Here is a 21,556-nt window from a genome sequence, read left to right as displayed (position 1 = left end):
TTTTGAACTGAAATTTGTAAGAACAAAAAGATTAGAGATTTTGTGAAACAATAATGAGAATATTCTGATTACCGGCGTTATAGAAATGTAGCTAGCCCGTCCCCCCACCGATCAGCTGTCTAGCTGACTGCCGCTTACCTGATAGACACATCGCCGAGGAAATGTTACTCCAAGCACTGTTTTTCAAATTGACGTTGTGGTAATCCGGGGATGTCATCTGGTAAAGACAACTATGTTCGGAGACCAGCAATATTAATTTTTCATCCATTTTTTTTCCGTTTAGCTCTGCTAGTCGATGTCGTTGTACAGAATGTGACAGTTGGTCGGTGTGGTTTTAGTCCCGCCCCTCCTCCACTGTGATTGGACGGTTGGGTAAAAAGTGACAGTGATGAGCGCAGCGTTTTACCCAAAGTTGAACATTCTTCAACTCTCGGCGACCTGTAAAAAACGGCGAGCGCTCGGCGCTTCAGCGTGAAAAAGACGCTCAGCGCCTCGCTGCGCTCATGGCGTTTTAAAAACGCGGCTCTCCCATTGAAAACAATAGAAAAAACACGCCAGCCGCGAGTAAAAACACTTTGGTGGACACACGGCCTTAGGCCGTGTGTCCACCAAAGCGTTTTTAGCCAGCTGAAAACGCTAGGCGCTCTGCTAAAAACGCTCAGCTGTGGGCGCTTGAGAGCGTTTTGGCAGCGCAGCGTTTTTTCAGTTGAGACGGTTGAGACCGAGACACTTTGCTTGTTATGATACGGAATATACGCGAAAGTCTTACTAGTATCTCATTTCACACATATTTTGTTTCTGTGTTGATTCTATATTAAAATGTCAATACAATGTAATGTATTTTATCTGGCTCTTGATTTTGTTCCGTTATTATGCTTGTTGTTGTCATCTGTTGACGTTGTACAAGCAGAATCATGTGGCGGACGCGGTTGGTCGGTGTGGTATTAGTCCCGCCCCTCCTCCACTGTGATTGGACGGTTGGGTAAAAAGTGACAGTGATGAGCGCTGCGTTTTACCAAAAGTTGAACATTCTTCAACTCTCGGCGACCAGTAAAAAACGCCGAACGCTCAGCGCTTCAGCGTGAAAAAGACGCTCAGCGCCTCGTTACGCTCATGGCGTTTTAAAAACGCGGCGCTCCCATTGAAAACAATTGAAAAAACACGCCAGCCGCGAGTAAAAACGCTTTGGTGGACACATGGCCCTAGAGTGGTTAGCGTTAAAACTGAACTTCTCTCGCTACTAGTACAGGTCAAGCCTTCTGCCGGCGGAGTTCTCGCCACCTTTCAAAGGTTTTTCCGATGTAAATTCGGGACTTCGCGCGTTCCTTATCCTTGTCCCTCTTGCAAGTTGTTCTGTTCATCGGAACGTCCTCTCTTTGGTCGTGTGTCGGCCATAATTCAAAAACTTCCCTCTTCATGCTTCTCTCTCCTCCACACCCCCTTCATGTGTACGTGCACAACCCCCCAGACCCCACCCTCAAATACTTCTTGCCAGTGATTGGCTGGAGCACTGTTTGTTATGTTTCGTGGTGCGGGTGAGCCCAGTTTGTTTTTGTTTCCGTTTGTGGAGCCTGTGGTGTCTAGAGAGACCGCGTTTTTTTTACAGTGTGTTCAGGGGACAGGCAGCTAGCGGATAGTGAGGAGATGTTTGCTCTATGTGACAAAAAATGTTTTGGCCTAAAAAACGCGTGGCATGACTTAGATCACCTTTAACCTCACTATCACATGATGCTACTTTATGATTATGATGTAAACCTATTAAAAATTATAACATCATGACATTTATTCACTCTCATTACTCGGCCATCTGCTCTTTTTTCCTAAATGTTATGCGTGATTGTAAGTAACAGAATGGAACAATGAATATTTGCTGTAAAATGCTACTGATACTGGCATTATTTTTAAATATCAAGTCCAAGTCTGACACATTTACTCTTTCCTTAACATCAGGAAAAGCATTATATCCTTTAAAACATTAAGCGTTTTCTCCATTTAAAATAATCCTAGGTAAAATGCCATTATTTAAAGAATTATTCAACCCATTATTAATAGAGGACCAATTTACAGATTATTTTCGCACAAAATGTAAGCTATGCATTCTTTATAAAGCTCTAGAACTAACTAAACAATACTAATCTTCCCCCTTAAACTCACGGAGAGCTAATGTTTGTTTCAGCAGATACACTGGATCTATAAGACTAATGGAGAGAGTCATTTAAAATTAATTTCATCTGGCACAAAGTAGTTGGAGCACTGTTCAGAGATAGCCTGGGTTTCCCCATGCTGCCTTGCACGCAGCGCAATTTTATTCACGCTGCTAGGCAGCCTGGACACCATGGACCAGATTTTCCCCTCAAAAAGGGAACCAATCACAGAACGGGGAGGGAGCAGCAAGACGATGACGACGTCTATGCGACACACCGAAGCACTTTGTTTATATCTATGGATCCAACATGGCATCAGATGCGAAGTTACCTTTCGATGCAGCCTTAGATAGTGTTCAAAGTAGTTTAGAACGTAAGTTTATTTAGTCTTCTTCCTCGTCGAATTTCTGTCGCTCTACATACGTCATCTGGTATAATCGAAACGATTGGCTATGAGCTACGTACAGGCGCATTTGATAGACATTCGTAGCACCCAATAAACGGCTCTGGGCATTCGTAAACCACGCCTCAAATACGAGAAAATGAACATGTGGTTCCCAGACCACATCTCAATGAGAAGAGGTCTGAAGTTAGCCAGGCTAGTTCAGAGATTACTTTAGACGAATTTCACAAAAAAATCTTTCACATTCAATGAAATCCTCTACAAGACATTTATTAGAATGGCTTTGCAGTACAACAGTTTTAAGTTCACACTTTTGAGCTCAAGAAACATGACTGGAGAAAACATCTAGACGATAAAAAAAAAAAAAAAGATGAAACACCATATTACTAATAGTTCATCATTCACTTTACAGCTATAAAAATTGGGAGAGGAGGATTTGACCCTGCATCTGTGGACAGAGGAAGCATCTCACTCCTTCCTGCGTTTCTTCTCGTGGTCGTAGTCCTTTGAGCGGCCACTAGTGGACGCCCTCTTGGAGCCTCCGTGCTGCTTGGCTTCCTCCAAGAACTTATCCAGACCGAAAGGATCCTCCTCAAACTGCACTGGCCCGTCGCGGCGGGGGCCGTGGTCCGCACCTGAGAACTCCCGATCAGGAACAAACCTGGAGAGAGAAGGGGAATCGTTCAAGTGCGTGAGCCAGGAGGCTATACAGGGAACTACACTGAGACCAAAATAGTCACATATGCAACCTTTTGAAAGGCCATTGCGACCCTAATTTTTAATGGGTCACAAATGTATCACTGATTATTTTTGTACCCATGTTTTAGGCAATATGCTATGATTTACTATGAGCATTTATTAAAACAGAAATGTGTATTTTAAGAATACGTTTTATAACGTGCTCTGAGCATTCTACACATCAAGTTGGCTTCAGCCCCACGACCGTTACTTAGATTTAAACGTATTGTATCAGTGCTGCGCAAGCTCTCTCTCTCTCTCACAAACACGGACGCGCGCACACAGAGAGAGAAAATAATTGTAAAATGAAAATTGACGGGCTATAGTTTAAATATTGTTCTTGCTTGTTTTTTTTCTGTCAAAATGTCAGAAAGCATTTTGTATTATCCATCCGTGTTTTTAAAATTCGTTAAATGACGGACGTTTTACTGTTAACACAGCCCTCATTATATGTCGGATTCGTCTAACTTATACTTGATATTATTTTTAGAATAAGTGATTTGTCATGCTATTATTGGACTCCTGTCTATTCATTGTCAACTGTTTTCTATAAATATGTTTGTATTGGCTAACATTTATTCAGCTAATGCGTGTCCTGTTTAAAATGTGCAATGTTCAAACGCAAAGACAGCACGTCACAAATAGAAGCCCTTTTCCCTATGCTATTTAGTATCATATTTGGATATTGGAATAACAAATTAAGTAGCCTATCTTAATTGCACACAATGGCCCGATTTTTTTTTTTTTTACTGTTTCTAGGGGGTTCTTAATTTAGTTGACCAGCACACATTATATGCAATTCAATATAATGCATGTGTGTCCTATGTGTGACATATTTTGCACACAGGTAAAGGTGCCCAATATCAGTCATTTCTAAAGTAAAAAAAAAAAGAAAAAAAAAAAAGAAGTGTTTTGGAAAATATCTCTTTATTTGATTATCAGTAAATTTGTTTTCTATACAGAGATATCGACATCGGTAAATATCGGTATCGGCCATAACAGCAATATTAATATCGGTTATCGTATCGGCCACAATTTTCACATCGGTGCATCACTACTTAAGAGTTCCGGAGTCTGCCCATCTGTGCCAACCATAGCATGTTGAAATCCATTTTGCACTTTATTGTGTACGGTATTTTCTATTGCAGTAAATCTATCCCAACCAATGTTAAAGAAAACAAAAACAAGAAGGCATGTGGTTTAAAAGATGGCAAGTAAAATAAAAAGCACATCTGTATGCAATATTCATTATTGTTCATTATTATCCAGAGCGGCTTACTATAAATAATTTGTGCGACCAAATCATGTTTTGCGCCAGTAACTGAAAAAGTTAGTAGCGCAAGTGCCACCAGTGGAAAAGGTTAGTGTAGTTCCCTGCTATAATACAATAAACAAACGTGTCAAAAAGACCAATGCGCATCTGTTGTGATTCTAACCATATTCAGCAGGGCCTAAAGCAAGTTGATTATAAGGTTGTAATGATCACTTTTGTATTTTAATTTAGTTTATAAAAAAACAAACAAATCAGATGTGTTTTTCTATAGTTAAAATGCCTGCAAATATTGAGTCCAGGTGTCTCCATACCTGCTGCTCTGCATGAGTGTGTCCAGGTCGTCTCCATACACGTCCTTATCCGCATTCTTACCGGGCCTGTAGATATTCTGTGCCATGTCTCTGCCACTTCTGAAGGGCTGATCATACACATTATACATCTCATCTTCTCCACCGGCAAAACCACTGTCCATCCCCTGAAAAACACAAGCAAACAGTGAGATTTATACCTCACAGCTACGAAAAGTGCATCTTACAGTCATTTGTATTGATCTTTTAAAAACATTTTATAGTCACAATATATATATATATATATATATATATATATATATATATAAAAAAAAAAAAAATGTTATGCACTAGAGATTGCCAGTAATTTCCCACGTTCTGAAAAATCACGATTTGATTACCAATGACCATGATTTGAATTGAATTCCCCATTTTGACCATTGAGAGCATTCGTTTGCATGAAGCTGTATTTCTGTGCGAAACCAAAAAATAATACTTGGTGTGGAATGATGTAGAGACAATATTAGATTGGATGATGTAAAACAGGCTTTGATATTACATTTAGATTTAATTATTTAGCAGACACTTATCCAAAACGACTTACAAATGATAATAATAAAAAAAAAAAGAATAACAGAAGCAATCAAACCAACAATAAGCAAGTGCTGTGACCAGTCCCAGTTAGTCTAGCACAGTACATGTAGAAAGGTTTTCTTTTTTTAAAGAGATATATAGAATACTAAGTGTAAGTATTAATGGGTCAAGTGTTGACAAAAACGATGAGTCTTCAGTCGTTTCTTATTAACATGTATAATATTTACATATTAACATGTTCACTGCCAAACAAGGTCTACGATTCAACAACAGAAAAATCATAGAGGCAGATAAAGGAGCTCAAGGATTATGGATTGTCTGTCTTAAACGCTTGATTTCATGTGTTTAAAGGAGAACTCCGGTCAATTTTAACATTGAGCTCATTTTTTGGTAAATTTAGAGTGCTGTCAATACAGAGAACGACGACAAAAATCGGTGTTGCCTACACCATGTTATCCTCTTTTTAAAATTTGCACCCTGTTGACTTCAGTGGGGCAAGTTTTAAACCTGCTTTTAGCCTCTTAACATCCTTGATGTGTCATTACAAGTGCACAGGTCATGTGAGTGATTCCTTTAGAGTGATCACGGGTGAATCTGACTGCAGTAGATGTGAAAGATTAATAAAAATGATGTTATTTCAGCCAGCGCACATACCTGTATTTTCTTCCTGTTTTCGGTCGAAGTCCATAGTAATCGATTGTCGAGTTCACGCGCGTGATCATAGGTAACTAAACCTATGCGTGTGAACTTGACAATCTTTAAAAAGAGGATAACACCGATTTTTGTCGTTGTTCTCTGTATTGACAGCACTCCAAATTTACAAAAAAAATGAGCTCAATGTTAAAATTGACCGGAGTTCTCCTTTAATTGCGCACCTTACCATCACACTGATGAACTAAAATCAGTACGATGACCAATTTGAGATCAGAGGGTTGAGGGAACCTGAGGGTTGATTACCTTGCTCTGATTGAAGAGTCTCTGGTCATACTGAGCCTCACTGGAGGTACGGGGGTTCGGTTGTCCCAGGGCAATGAGCTCACTGATGTCCCTGTCCTGATCTCTTTGTAGCTTCGACCTGGACAGACCAAAATTACACTGACATCAGCTAAACCCACATTAACACCACATACAAAGAGCCATCAGGGTCATCACGCTACATTACACGCGTCTCAAACTGGGAGTTCAGGGAATTCTCACACAAACATCTTTTGAGGAAAAATCATGAATAATTCAAGCTATTACAACTACAGATTAAATCCATTTGAACAAGTACAACAAAATTAGTCTGAATATGGGATGAATCAAGTTTGTTTCACTAAAAGGTGTCTGATGTAAAAACGAACACCGGTGGGACTTGTGTGAGATCAGAGGACAGAAAATAAAGCAAAACCACGTACATTAAAATGGGATGTGTGCATCAGTTCTACCGGCCCATGAATGATTCAGGGCAAGTGTGTAAAAAATGCATGTACCTCTTATCAGGGGCGGCTCTGGAGATGTTCCTGTCGTGCTGCCTTTCTTTCCTCCTCTCATGACGGATCTCTTCACGCTCTCTGACTTCTGTGTCTTCACCACCTGAGAAAAAAACCAAAGACATAGATTGTGATCTCACCAATAGCGACAGCACTCTGATGACCGAAACCAGGGCCGAGAACAAATCGTCTCCCTTTTCAATTCATGAATTGGAAAACATTTAAAATAAATATTAACTTTAAACATAAAAAAAAAAAGTGTAGGCAGAATTTCAAACAGTGATTGTTAGTTAAATATCAAATGTTTCAGGAAAATACCACATACACAGCATTATGCGTATGACAACACGTATAAGTGTAATACATTTGTAAAGAAAGACTACGCACATGTATATTAAAATGCGCATACCTATAGACTAAACACATAATATGCATGTGCACGCCGTCAGCGTTTTCACAGATTCACGTTTTTTAAGTTTAGACAGAGATAAGGTTTTTAAAGTAATTTCAAAATTTGCACCTTGGAACCTATTTCAAGGTTTGCGTTCTCGAGCGCCAGACACTGTTGTTGTGCGAATGAGCGGGTCGGAGCATGTTAAGGGTTTTCTGTTAGAACGGTGTCGTGTTAGCGGCCCCTAAGTTAATAACTAATGATCTTTGCAATATAAGTGAATCAATCAAAACTAACTTTAGCTGGACAATAACTTTATTCTAGAGCTGCTGTAAAGCCAAAACCATCTCTGTTTCTTTAATTTCCTAGTTTCACTTGTAAAGCTGCTTTGAAACAATCCATATTGTTAAAAACGCTATATTAATGATGGTGTGTGTCCGTCTCTTTGTACCTTTGTCACCGTGGGCTTTGATTCCAGCTCTCCTGTCTCTGGCCATCTTAGCCAACTCTCTCAGCTTCTCTTCTTTCTTTTCTTTTTCTTTCTGGGCCATCTTCTTTTCCACTTGAGCTCTCATCTCCACAGCCTCTCTGGCCTGTACACATCACACAACCAACAACATCAGCATAAAAATAAGTTAAAATATTTACCGGCCCTAGAAAGAACTTAATTTTATAGGGATTTATTTGCATTGTAAAAAGCGGGCATTCCCAACCAAAATAAAGCTAGATCTATAAATGCTCTCCAAATTGATCAGAGGAGCAAAGGTTTATTTTTTTTTCAGATGTCATCATCAGATAGTGTTACTCCCAGATAGTGCTTCACACATCATTTTGGTCTGAGAAACTGCCCTGTAATGTTGATATTAGGGATGGGCATGATTAATCGACGATCGATAATTGATCGTTAAGAATTTCGTCGATAGCGTTTATTTGTTATCGATTAAACTAATGCAGGTTGCGTTGCGTAGTGTGAGTCTTGAAGCAATGGAATTCATTTTAGCGCGGAGGTAGGCTACCTGTGCATCCCAGCAACGTCAGTCCCCTCAGAGCGGGTGTTTTCGGCGGCTGGACTGGCTGTCACCAGGTTGCGGTCGCATCTGATCCCAGATCATGTCAACATGCTTATCTTTCTCAACAGAAATCAGTAGACTGGTGCAAACTTCATGCGTTTTCTCAGATCGGATAGCTATCTGATTTATCAAAACGATTCCATTTACACCTGGTCACATAAATGTGTTTTTGCAAAACGGATATAAATCCGATCTTGAATTCCCGCGATATGCATATTTAAATTGTTGCACGTCACCGAAAGCAACTGATATGAGTAGGGCATGGTATCGTTCAAAAAATTTCGATACCAATACCGATACCTTGATTTCGATACCGGTTCCTGAACGATACTTTTTTCGATACCAATTTTATGAAATCCATTTTAACAAGATTACATAACACATTACCTCAGAAAAACTTTGGTTTTATTTTTTCAGTTTGACTCATGGTCCCTAGCCAGTGCACAAAGGCACAAAAAAAGCACAAAGGAACAAAATATTCCTTATACATGTACATAAGGAACAACATTTTTTTTTATAAAGAGCTCATGCTCACCAAAGTTGAATTTGTTTGATCAAAAATACAGTAAAACTTGTAATATTGTGGAATAGTATTACAATTTAAAATCTTATTTGAATATATTTCAAAATGTAATTTATTCCTGTGATGTCAAAGCTGAATTTTCAAAATCATTACTTCAGTGTCACATGATCCTTCAGACATATGAAAAAAGTAGTCTGTTTAGTCTGTTTCAAACTATGATACATTTTTTCATGATTCTTTGATGAATAAAATTTTCAAAAGAACAGCATTTATTTGAAACAGAAATCTTTTGTAACATTATACATGTTTTAAGGTCATTTTTGATCACTTTAATTTACTGAAAAAAATTCTGACCAACCAACACATTTTTGAACGGCAGTGTACGTTCAGTAGGTCATTATTGCAATATAAACACTGTCAGAGTGATCAACAAGATATCTCTTCATTTACCAGTCAAAGACGGAGCAACTTGCTGCTCTTATGTTTACTCCGTGCACTGTCAAGGGCTTCATCTTATCTGTCGCGGTACCGGTCTTTGCAGCAATTATTTTACCGCAAATACTCCATCGCGTGCTGTTGGCATCGAGCCTGGAGAAATGTAGCCACACTTTTGATCGGCTTTTCCACATCTTTAGGGTATAGTGAGTGTGTGTACTGTGCTTGCGTCTCATTGAGTAATGTGCGCAAGTTTGTGTGTGTGTGCTCGCATCTCATATAAGAATGTGTGTGGACAGTTTGTGCGCGCGCGCCTCATATGAGAATGTGCATGGACAGTTTGTGCGCGCGCCTCATGAGTATGTGCGCAGAGAGTTCCGCGTGTCTCGTGTGTGTAGAGTTTGCGTGTATGTGCGTGAGCGACTTTAGGCGTGTCGTTGTGCATTTCATATGTATTTGTTTGAGCACTGACGTTGACGAGTTAACCCCTTAGGTATCGAAATCTGGTACCGAAAAACAAGTCATTGTTCGATACTCGATAGTATCGAGGCAATTTGGTCGGTACCTAAAAAGTATCGAACTCGGTACCCAGCTCTAGATATGAGCTGCATTTTATTGATCATCAGCGAAAATTTCTAAATCAAAGACCACAACAAGATATTGCGGCAACAGCCCTGGTAAGATCATTTCGGTTCTTTACTTTTAATGAAGATGATTGTGTGTTGATGAATTACTTTCACTTTGATTTGCGATAGTTTGCACGTTGGCTTCATGAATAGATTCTCATCTGTGGTGATGCGTGTTGAAGTAGCGTCGTCATATCTGGCTATAACATGACATATAGCCTATAACACGCTCTCACACGTTTATTTCTTAGCATTTTTGGGATAAGTCAAATTTACATATGTGGTTTCAACAACCAGATGCATTTACTCTTGTCCAGTTTCGTCTGGAATGCGTCTCAGATCTCCTCCTGAAGTGGTTTGAGCGATCGGATTTAAATCCGTCTCGAATGCGTTTCGGAGGGCATAACGCCAGGCTCGCAGCCGGCTCGCAGCTGCAGGTTCCGCTGTTTTAGAGCACCGCAGGGCATATCTTCAAGTCTACCGAACGTCCAGTTTCACTGCCACAAGTTGATCTTCTTGTAATAAAGATCTCATCGAGGACAAACAAACTGTATTTTTGTATTTTCATTGCATTTTTAATTTATAAAAAGTAAAAGAAATAATGAATTTCAATATAAAAATGTAAATGATTAATCGATAGTCGATCGTTAATTCTCCCGACAATCGACTAAGAAAATTTAATCGAATGCCCATCCCTAGTTGATATAGTGCTGAAGGTTTCTTTACTTCTTAAAAGTCAGAAAACTTAGCAATGTGGGATTCAGCGTGTTAAGGGATGCAGGAATAAGCAGTCTACCTTTCTGTCTGCAATGTACAAAGCCTCAGCCAGCTTGGCAAAGTTCTCATTGATGTGGACGGTCTGCAGGCCTCGTCCGTCAGCAGCCAAACGCTTGTCCAGAGGAATGGTGTAACCCTGAGAAGCAACACAGTTGTATCCAGTCAATATTTTAAAACAACAATAAACAGCTGAATAATCGATGGAGGCTCAGCATTACCTTTGCGTTCTTCCAGTTGGAAATACAGGGTGGAATCTTCCACTCCTGCTGTTCTTTCACTGTCATCTAAAAAAAAAAAGGAAAAAACAAGAGATGCTTTGAGTTTAGTTGAGATGTTCTCAGAAATGTTTCCTCCAGACAGGTTTCTGTGGATTTTGAGTGTAAACAAAGCCGATGACTAACAATGTTGGGCTCGATAGTTGGTGGAAACCAGACTCCTACCTTTCTGCTTGGAGAGTGCATGACTGGAGCAGGAGGGGATGGAGGTCCACGAGGAATTTTCTTATTGATTCTGTAAGAAAACACAAACATTGAGTTTCTTGTGCTTTTCCCACACACCACATTCAATTTCACTTAAATCTCAGATTAAGGTCACATACTTGAATCGCGGTGGTTCCATTGGATCTTTCTGCATTTCCACCATACGGATGACCCTCTGTTTCGCTCCAGAGTTAAACGCGAGTCCTTGCTGGGAGGGTGTGTACCTTTAAGAAATATATGAACAATTTATGGAACTTTTGTGAACTCGAACACAAACTCAATTACAGAATGCTGTCAACATCTTGCAGTGCAAACACAATCGCACAGAAACTCTCAGACTGACGTTAAAGGATTTTTTCAGGTTCAATCCAAACTCTGTCGAGAGTATCTGTGGCATAATGTCGATTACAAAAGAAGTGTTTTTAAAGCAAAAATCGTTACAGTAATGCAGTTAAAATGGAAGCACAAAGGGGCAACTACTCCCACCTCATAACAGATGATTTAGACAGCTTTAATCCTTAAACAATATAGGTTTTTACTGAATAATTCATGCTTGTGCTAGAACAAAAATTCAAGCTGCACATTATACCTTTCAACACTGGCTTGCTTTACTTGATTTTAACCAAGGCACAAGTTTAAATAATTTTCTGGTCATCAACATCCTGTCGATATAGCTCAAATTGTAGCGAACCCAGAACATTTATTTAAACTCTAGGTTTAAGAGCATTTGTCAGTGGAACTTGTCTTACCGAATATACTGTGCTGGGGCCTGTTTGTCTGCAGCACGTACAGGCATGGCCGCTGCAATTTTCTGCGAGACCTGTTTATCCAGAGCTGCTCGGGTCTTTTCTGTAATCTACAGGAGGAGGAAACTGGAACGTTAATTCATGCTGGCTTGGCTTCATAATTATTCAAAGTCATAAGGATTATTGTTTGATTAAAACCAACAACAGTACCAACATTGTTCATGTCATTTTAACACCAGCCAACAAAAACCCACTCAAAGTTAGTGATTAAGGACCAGCATCTATGCATTACACATTGCTGTGTAAATGAAGCTTAATAAACCTGCTTCTGTCGTCCATTTACTTAAAAAAATACGATTATGAAATTCCACTGGTATTGGTATTAACTACTGAAATGCTGTTATTGTCAAAACCCCATTTTGAATATTCGTCGAAATTAAAATAAAAATCCACATTGGTTATCCAAAAATTATCATTCTAAACAATGCAGAAATAGAGCAGCTCAATGCAGAGAATTGCTGCACGTAAAAACCGCAACCAAGAACGCATTTTCTGCGCTGCTTTTCTATTGAGCGCTAGACAGACATCTTTGACAACTGCACTCGTGTCTTGCACTTAAACTTTTAAAAACCTTTTCCCCCCCCATTCCACTGAATCTCATGATTTAAAACCAAAAGTACTTCGGATCTTTCTATTTAAACTATGCATAAATACATAATGCTGCTTTGTTCATAATTTCTTATGCAGTTTTGGAAATTATATTTGATTTTTCAGACAGTCATGCTATTTGATTGCTTTGAAAAATAAAATTTGGTGCATTACAATTTTTCTCATTAAGTCCTCGTGGTCACAGGAAACAAGCCAAAAGCTTTTCCCCCTAACTGAAATGATGCCTTTAAAAATTAAAATATAATTCGATAATATATTTAAAGGGGTCATGACATGGTTTTTTCTTTTCTTTTATTGTGTTCCCTTAGGTGCAATTATAGTATTACTATAGTTTTTTGGACATAAAACGTTTAAAATTGAGTGATTTATGACCTTTTCCCACCCTGTTTCTCACACTCTGATTCAAACAGTCTGTTTTGGGGGTGTTTCCCCTTTAAGAGTTCAGTGTTAACACCCACTGTTATGATTGGATAACGTCAGTGCCTATGCATCAATTGTTAACGCCCCCTTGTCAAAACGTGTGGATTTTGCGAGCTGTGTTTACCGTTACCATAGAAACGGGTGATGCGTGCGAGGCAATGGCTATTGCAATGATGTTTGAGTCGGAATCAGAGGAAATGAACCATCAACACTAAGAATGCATCAGCCCGTCCACATAGAAAGTGTGAAACTATTTTGTCAGTTTGACAGCCTAACGTTACATCTTTTAATAGCCTACGGGGCATGAACATGACAGTCATGAAAACAATAAGTAGGCTAAACTAAGTAAAAACACTGTGATTATTCATAATGAATTAAACTGCAATTAACGTTTTAAAAAAGTTTCAAGTTTTAAATAGCCTACATTACTTACAGTTTGCGTCGTCGTTGTTGAGCCCAGAATAGTCCACACGGCCTTATCTTGTACAAAAGTTTTCTGGCAAAGCCAGCATCATACTGCGATTGTTTTCAACTGTCACTCATCCTTGAAATGTGGAGAACACACGCTTAAATTAACACTGCCGTGACTGGGACGTCCACAAAAAATAAACTCCGTCCATCTTCCCCTGACGTCTGGATCTTTCAGCAGCATATATTATTCAAACATGTTGTTTGTCCACAGCCAGGAACAGCACATCTGCGTGAAATCGCAATCTTCTTGTAAACAGACCCACTCGCTGCACATCGACTGAACACATGTGAAGCGCGTGACACATGCGATGATAAAATGAGGCGTAGTTATCTTGCGCTTAAAGCGTAGTTGTCTACGCTGGAGGCGGTCATATGCAAACGACTGCTACGTCACTTCGTACCGTGACGTCACTTCATACCATGGATCCAGAACGAGCTGTATTTAGAGCTTGATTAAATAAATGATTCGTTTATAAAGGGGAGGACGTCTTAAGCTATGAAACTTGCAGGACGTTTTAATGGTACAAAGACCTCTTATATACCAAAAGATCAAGGCAAATTTGGTTTCTCATGTCATGACCCCTTTAAGTAAAAGATTCAAATGAGTATTATTTCAGCCTGTAGTAGGCTAAATGTCTACATTTAAACCGGTTCTCAGTCAAACAAGGCTGTTATATCTCACCTCTTTCACAGCCTCTTCATCGGGTTTCTGCAGCTCAGGATGATCTTCGTTTAGTACTTCCTTAGGAAGCATGTCTGTGTATTTGCTGAACACGACCTGAAACAAGCAAATAAAATTATGAAAACGTCCTCTCCAGGTGTGATTCACTGAATATATATTAACAATTCAACAACACAAGAAGATGAGGCACCTTGTCTTTGTTTTGACCTTGCCTAGCAATGGCGTCATATTTGATCTTGCCCTCTGCATCCACCTGCACTGCCAGAGCATTGGACGTCCTTTTCTTCCTACCCATTTCCAGAGGATACTGGGCCACGTGGACCTCTGGAAAAGCTCCTCCATCTCCAAAATCCTGTAAAATAATATCATAAGATTACCAAAGCAATTTACAGTATGATTTAATCAGTGTAGGAAACTAACACCCGAAGCAAAGACAGTCAGTTATTTTGGCTCATTAGATCTAGCATAATCTAGTGAGGTTAGAGTGAATAACATGCATCTGTGCAGCATCTCTCTGGTAATAGCAAAGCAGCAAGTTCAAATACTTAAAATGTATTATATAATTATAGGGCCTATGCCAATACCCACACTCACGATCTTGCTAACTTGAGTGTCTAGGTAGGACAGGAAGTGCGTTGCATAGGGACCATTGAATAGACATTTAGAAGTCTATTTTAAAGTGCAAAGTATTGGATATAGGGCTGAACGATTAACCGCACTTTCCATGTACGTTAATCGCACTTAAACCGAGATGGCTTAGCGTGATTTTGAAATCGCAAAGGCTACGCTTATTTTTTATGCGCAGTTTGTCATTGATGTACGGCTCTGTAAACGCTGCTCCATCTGAAAGCACTGTGAGTTTGAGTCACTTATAACGTGCATTTGAAAAAACAACACGCGTCAAACATCTTTCCAAAACATGAAGCATTTATGAACCTCGTCCAACAACAGACAACATTTAATAACATGCATTTACTCCAAACTCACTTCATAACGACAGCTGAGCTCCTCCTCCTGTGAGATGATGTGCCTTCTTACACAGAATAAGGCAGTCGTGTATTTATAAGTCATGTTTAATCAAAGCGTTTCAATCTTCTGTTTATTCAGCTACAGCGATAGGGATTTCCTGAAATGATGCGCATTATTGTACTTCTGCAGCGGGGCATATTTATCGTGTTAAAATAACAAAATTTTTCTAAAACACAAAATAATCGCAAATCGCGTGCGGTTTTTTTGCGATTAATCATTCAGCCCTAATTGGAAATCAAAATGTGTAAATAAAACTCTGTAAAAACTAGGGAAATTACCACTTAATTTAGACCCCCACCCATATATATATATATATATATATATATATATATATATATATATATATATATATATATATATATATATATATAGGGTTATATATATATATATATATATATATATATATATATATAGGGTTATATATATATATATATATAGGGTTATATATATATATATATATATATATATATATATATATATAGGGTTATATATATATATATATATATATATAGGGTTATATATATATATATATATATATATATATATATATATATATATAGGGTTATATATATATATATATATTAGATATAGGGTTGCCAACTTTGGGACTTTGGCTGGAGTGAGACTCTGTAAATCATCAGTGTGCGCGCGTAACCCTAAACCTAATTTTAAAAACATCAGTCCTTGTTTACTCAGTATAAACAATGATTTATGAAAAAACATTTTTTTTTCAAAATGTACAATTAATTTATTGATTGCACTATAAAAAAAAATAAAGATAGAGGTGATTAAATAACAAGCATGTAAAACAACAACATCAAAACAATAAGAAATCTCAAAACAAAAGGGACACATAATAGTTACTCCACCTCCCCAGAAAACCACAACACCTCCCCAGAAAACCACAACACAAGTTTCACACATGAGGCCTGTTGTGCCACAGTGGCAGAGTTGGCCTGCTTCACTCAGGAGGCTCGTATCTGAAGCAGGGTTCAATCCGTTCATGAACGTTCATTGCGTCTGTCACGTGACAAATGAACGAAAGACTCGGAAAGTAATTATTTATGTTCCCTGTAAATTATTTTTGACTGCATTATAATGATTTCTTAATTCAGAATATGATAAAGACTGCGTAGGTGGATGTGTCCGGGGAATTTGGCTGTTAAAAGTATAACATTTAAAGCCCCTTAAATGAACGAAATGACTCAAAAAAAGATTTGTTCATTTTAATGAACGAGATCAAACAAACGAGTGAGTAAAATGATCCGAACTTCCCATCACTCACAGGGTGCCATCAAGTGACAGTCTGTTCCTGGTGTCAGTCTTGTTTAGGCCAATAACTGAAAAGGTTCACTCAGCATCCGCATTTGACTGTGGCCGACTCAACACAATCTGGACAACCTTTGATAATTTTTTTGATCATCACACAAAATGGGGGAAAAAGTTTTTGCACTTTCAAAAAAGCAAAAATGTTTTTCACAATTTTAAAGGGGTCATATAATGGTACATGCACTTTTACAAGTTGATTGTACTGAAATGTGTGTTGGCAGTGCCTGTACACAACCATCATAAAATGATAAAAATCCATCCAGTGTTTTTTTTTTAATCTCCTTATATGTTTGACCCTCTCCTGAATCAAGCTGTTCGATTTTGTGACGTCACAAAATCGACGCCCCTCCCACGATTGGTGAGTGACAGCAGTGTTTCAACACAGACCCGCCCTCGCTCGTGAGCGAGCTGTCTGTCATCATAGTCCGCGCGTCATTGTTGATACCCTCACTGGAGCGCTGTCTATGAGCAGAATGGCGTCTGCGATTGTTCTTCGGTGTAATAAGGAACACAGCAGTCATTTTGATGTTCCTAAATCCGAACCGTTGGAGACGCAGTGGCCGAGTTTTGTTTTTGAAGGGATATGCCCAAAGGATTGACGCGGGGATTCCCTCACGGGAAATTCCCCACGATCATCCTTGCTTTCATGTTTGCGCGAATCATTTCACACCAGACAGCTTTACAAACGAGAAAAAACGGATCGGTACCAATGTGTTCCTGCTGAACCTCCAGAAGTGAGTGTAATGTTTTATTAACCTTTATATTAATATTTATATTAATCTTTGCAAATTTGCAAACCTTGCTGCAGGCTTCACGATGAATGCATCTAAGGTTTACACTCAGGGTACATTACAGCATGTTTTCTATGTACGACGTTCTCAATATAATTCATAATCCCACGTTTATAATGAACAAGGTGTTATGGTTATTGTGTTATTTCAAACGGTGTACGCACAGAACAGAGGGGCGGGGTGAGCAAAGCTCATTATCATTTAAAGACACATGCACTGAAACGGTGTGCTGAAAACAGAGCTGTTTTTGACCAGGTAAAATTAGTGTTTTCTTACAATGCTAATGAGAATTTTTAATTAAAGTATATTACAAACTTTTAATTTAAACCCTAAAGAATCATATTAGCTTGTACAAAAATGGCATTATATGACCCCTTTAATCACATTTCCTACATTTACATACCTTTAGGGACTATGGTGATACAAAATCCAGAAAATAATTAAGTTGATTATAATGATAAATTCTGCCAAAAAGAATATAGTAGGCTTCTAAACTATGTATAAGAAAAATGTCTTACTTTCTTTATTGTTTAATAGGGGCCAATTGCCAAGACTTGAGAGAATCATTTTATAAAGTCAAAAATGTTCACCATTAATGTTTTGTGTGCAAATAAAATTTAAATAATGCGAGACTCAATTTCCACTGTAATATAGAAACAACATAAAGACAGTATATTTTAAACAATTGTTTAATGCCTTTTTTTAGGAATGAAGGCCAGTATCACTGTAGCTACTGATGTCTCCATGAAAATGATTTTTTACTTTTGAAAATTATAACAACTTTTAACATAAGTGAACTTAAAACTTTCCTCACATAAACCCAAAAATAAATGTAATATTTACATGTGCCCTTCCTGTCTAACAGGTATGAAATATACAGAAATTGAATTAGGTTATCAAACAGTCTGCACTGCATAAATTATTAATTAAATTAGATTAATCCTTATTAAAGCTGCAAGCGTTCTTTAGTCAAGAGCAGTTAGTGATTTTCTCTGTTCCCTTTGTTCTTTGGTTAACTTTACTGACAGACAGAATTAGTGGCTGCTGTCACTTTAAAATCTGCCGCTGCTGACAGGCTCTCACGCATCTCATTTTCTCTTGTTCATTTAAGACTTTATGTAACTAATTTAAGACTGCTTATTGTTATGAGGATACTCGACAAAACTGACATTTTGGCATGTGTTATTGTTCGTTCAAGCGCGAAAGAGAAGCCCAGGAAACCTGATTCTGACGCGCTCGATACTGGCGCGAGTCTTTCAGTGCGTTGTGTGTTTGAGTGTGTGCGTCAGGACATTCACAAACAGCGCGATACCTGCTCATTATAACTTTCAGTGAGGTAGTTTTAGTGTGTGCAAGCGACGTTCCTGGACGCGGCTGCGCGCATTGTGTGTCCTGCTCGGTCCTGCTCCTCTTTGGCGATGACGGTGTGCGGTTAAAAATCATAACAAACTAATTTGAAAGTAGGGGGGAGACGAACAGGATTTCGAAAAGAGGGGGGATATGTCCCCCCTGTCCACATAGGAAATTACGCCCGTGAGTGAAAGGCACACCATTTTGTTATCTGCTTACCTTGTCATCCAAACTTTCAAACGCGCATCAGTGGCTCCGACTCCGAACCTATGCTCTAAACTCTCTCTGAACTTCTCATGCGCAACTGACGTATCAGGTGCAAGGTTTTCAGCGAATCAACGATCAGAATATACTGCAGTAAGAACGTTGTAGGCCGATATTGCAGCGGTGGGCCTTAAAGGAACACTCCGACTTTTTGGAACTTTAGCTTATTCACAGTATCCCCCAGAGTTAGATAAGTCCATACATACCCTTTTCATTTCTGTGTGTTCTGTAAGTGTTATTTGACGCACCCACCGCTAGCTTAGCACAAAGACTGGATGTAAATGGATAGTGGTAGCATACTAATCCCAATAAGTAACAAAATAATGCAAACATTTTCCTATTTACATGTTGTGATCTGTATAGTCACAGCGTGTACAAATAACAAGGCTATATGAGACAGAGACCATTTTTAATCGTATTAAATAGTGGGAACTATATTCTCACTAGGCGTAGGAGCACAGCTACTTGGGCGGAGTGGCTACTTGGGCGGAGTGATTAGCGCAGCACACGAGACGCCCTGTTGTTGATTTAGCTGTGCTCCTACGCCTAGTGAGAATATAGTTCCCAGTATTTATACGATTAAAAATGGTCTCTGTCTCATATAGCCTTGTTATTTGTACACGCTGTGACTATACAGATCACAACATGTAAATAGGAAAATGTTTGCATTATTTTGTCACTTATTGGGATTAGTATGCTACCATTATCCATTTACATCCAGTGTTTGTGCTAAGCTAGGCTAGCGGTGGGTGCGTCAAATAACACTTACTGAACGCACAGAAATGAAAAAGGTATGTATGGACTTATCTAACTCTGGGGGATACTGTGAATAAGCTAAAGTCCCAAAAAGTCTGAGTTTTCCTTTAAACTCCTATCCTGTAATTAATATGCTGTGGTCTAGTCATCAACAGAAAATTAACGGATTGAGAGGGGAGAAAAATGGATTTTGGCGTGACATTTCTTGCGTGTGCGTGAGATTGATGCTGAAAGCGTGAGTGTCACGCCAGATGCGTGAGAGTTGGCAACCCTGTATATATATATATATAAATATATATATATATAAAATCAAATCATAAATAATCTTTTATTGCAGTACCTCTAGTACTCGGGGCACCCATGATTTCCTGAATCCGTAAAGAGGTGGTTCTCTGCGAGTGGAGACCAAAGCAGTGGATTGTGACCTCTGAACACGAGACCTCTCCTCCGCCTCCAGCTGGTCCTGGGACAGTTGGGTGGGTGCAGGGAGAAAACTACAGGATGGAGAAAAAAATTTGTAAAGTGAGGTTAACAGAAACTATTAAATCACCAGGTGATCCCTATTAATAGGATGTCAATTACAGCTGTATATGGATGCAAGTTAACATCTTAATAACAGGAATCACCTGGTGATGTAATAGTATGCGGTGTATGATGTAGAAACTGTGAACACGAAGTCAAACAGAGATAAATTGGATTTAAAAGGCGACAACATATGTTTCCTTAACATAGACAAATTGTATGTCAAATTAAACTACAATTATTCAAATTAAAGTTCAACAGCACAAAGTACAAGAGGTAACGTTAATTATAACTTTAAAAAATGGAGATGTGACGAATGCATTTAGCATATAAGTTATATATATATATATATATATATATATATATATATATATATATATATATATATATATATATATATATATATATATATATATATATATATATCACATATTAATCGCGAATTTGCTATTTATTTAAGCTAGAAATATTTTTTTTTGTGTGCTTTTGCTGTGGTCGTAGCATTAACGTTAGCTGCTAGCTTCTTAGCACTCACTGTGATACAAAGAGTACAACACCGCAGGCCTTAGCGCATCAAATAACATAATTCAGTTAACAAAGAACGCAAATTATGAACAAACATCACACGTGGGCACCTAAAAAAACACGTAGACCTCTTTAACTTGAGCTTGACTGAAAAAGTGGAAACAAAAACCCTTAAAAACAGTTCCAGTGCTACTTACCTTGCCAGCGACATCTTGTCGGCTTCTGTGCTGACGTTCTGACGTCACGCCACTGAGATAACGTCTCGCGATGTTTGGAGACGAAAGAGAAGGGTAGGTTCAGAGGGCTCTGGTAGGTTGCTACTTCACTGAAAAACTGCATTTAAAGAGTAGGCCTACATATTATACGGAATATATATATCTTGCCTCCTTAACGACATTGTAACATATTTAGATATATGTTAACACATGTATTAGGAGGCCATCTTAAGAGGGCAAGAAGCCCCCCCTGGTAAACATTTACAGAATTATAAATGACTGTTATCATAGATAGACCTATAATTCTTCTTAATATTTATATATATTTAAAGTATCATTATTAGGCTATAAAATAATAAATAATAAGTTTATAAGTTAATAATTGAATAACGATGACAGTCAAGGCGAATTTCCAGTAAAAGAGATTCATCTGAAAGATATTTACTCATATAAAAGTAGGCCTATGTGAATATATAATATTATTTAATTGCCCATATTTTAATTGAAGATACATTGTAATAGCAACACGATAAATTCAAATGGAATGATTTCATTAAATTAGCTTTTTAATTAAT

The 21,556-nt window shown here is 38.3% G+C and overlaps 1 protein-coding gene across 3 annotated transcripts; it reads right to left on the bottom strand.

Moving 5' to 3' along the window:
- Positions 1-2,801: 2,801 nt before the first annotated feature.
- snw1 (SNW domain containing 1) lies at positions 2,802-21,268 on the bottom strand. 3 transcript variants are annotated; one of them, XM_081379450.1, is made up of 15 exons: positions 20,777-20,954; positions 20,346-20,382; positions 20,060-20,213; positions 14,391-14,552; positions 14,201-14,296; positions 11,962-12,068; positions 11,332-11,436; positions 11,174-11,243; positions 10,952-11,017; positions 10,753-10,869; positions 7,754-7,895; positions 6,912-7,014; positions 6,397-6,514; positions 4,870-5,033; positions 2,802-3,208 (listed from the first exon to the last, which is right to left on the bottom strand). In XM_081379450.1, exons 1-15 carry the CDS (start codon positions 20,823-20,825, stop codon positions 3,016-3,018), a joined length of 1,683 nt encoding a protein of 560 aa, XP_081235576.1. In that variant the 5' UTR covers positions 20,826-20,954; the 3' UTR covers positions 2,802-3,015. The 3 variants fall into 3 exon arrangements, with proteins under 3 accessions (XP_081235576.1, XP_081235578.1, XP_081235577.1); XM_081379452.1 differs by having other exon boundaries at positions 20,877-20,954; XM_081379451.1 differs by lacking the exons at positions 20,346-20,382; positions 20,777-20,954 and adding an exon at positions 20,964-21,268.
- Between the last annotated feature and the right edge of the window lie 288 nt (positions 21,269-21,556).

This window comes from Scardinius erythrophthalmus (genome assembly GCF_964197995.2).
Source record: "Scardinius erythrophthalmus genome assembly, chromosome: 11".
NCBI lineage: Eukaryota > Metazoa > Chordata > Actinopteri > Cypriniformes > Leuciscidae > Scardinius > Scardinius erythrophthalmus.
The sequence above is the reverse complement of the archived record's forward strand: the minus strand, read 5'-3'. Positions and strand labels throughout refer to the sequence as shown.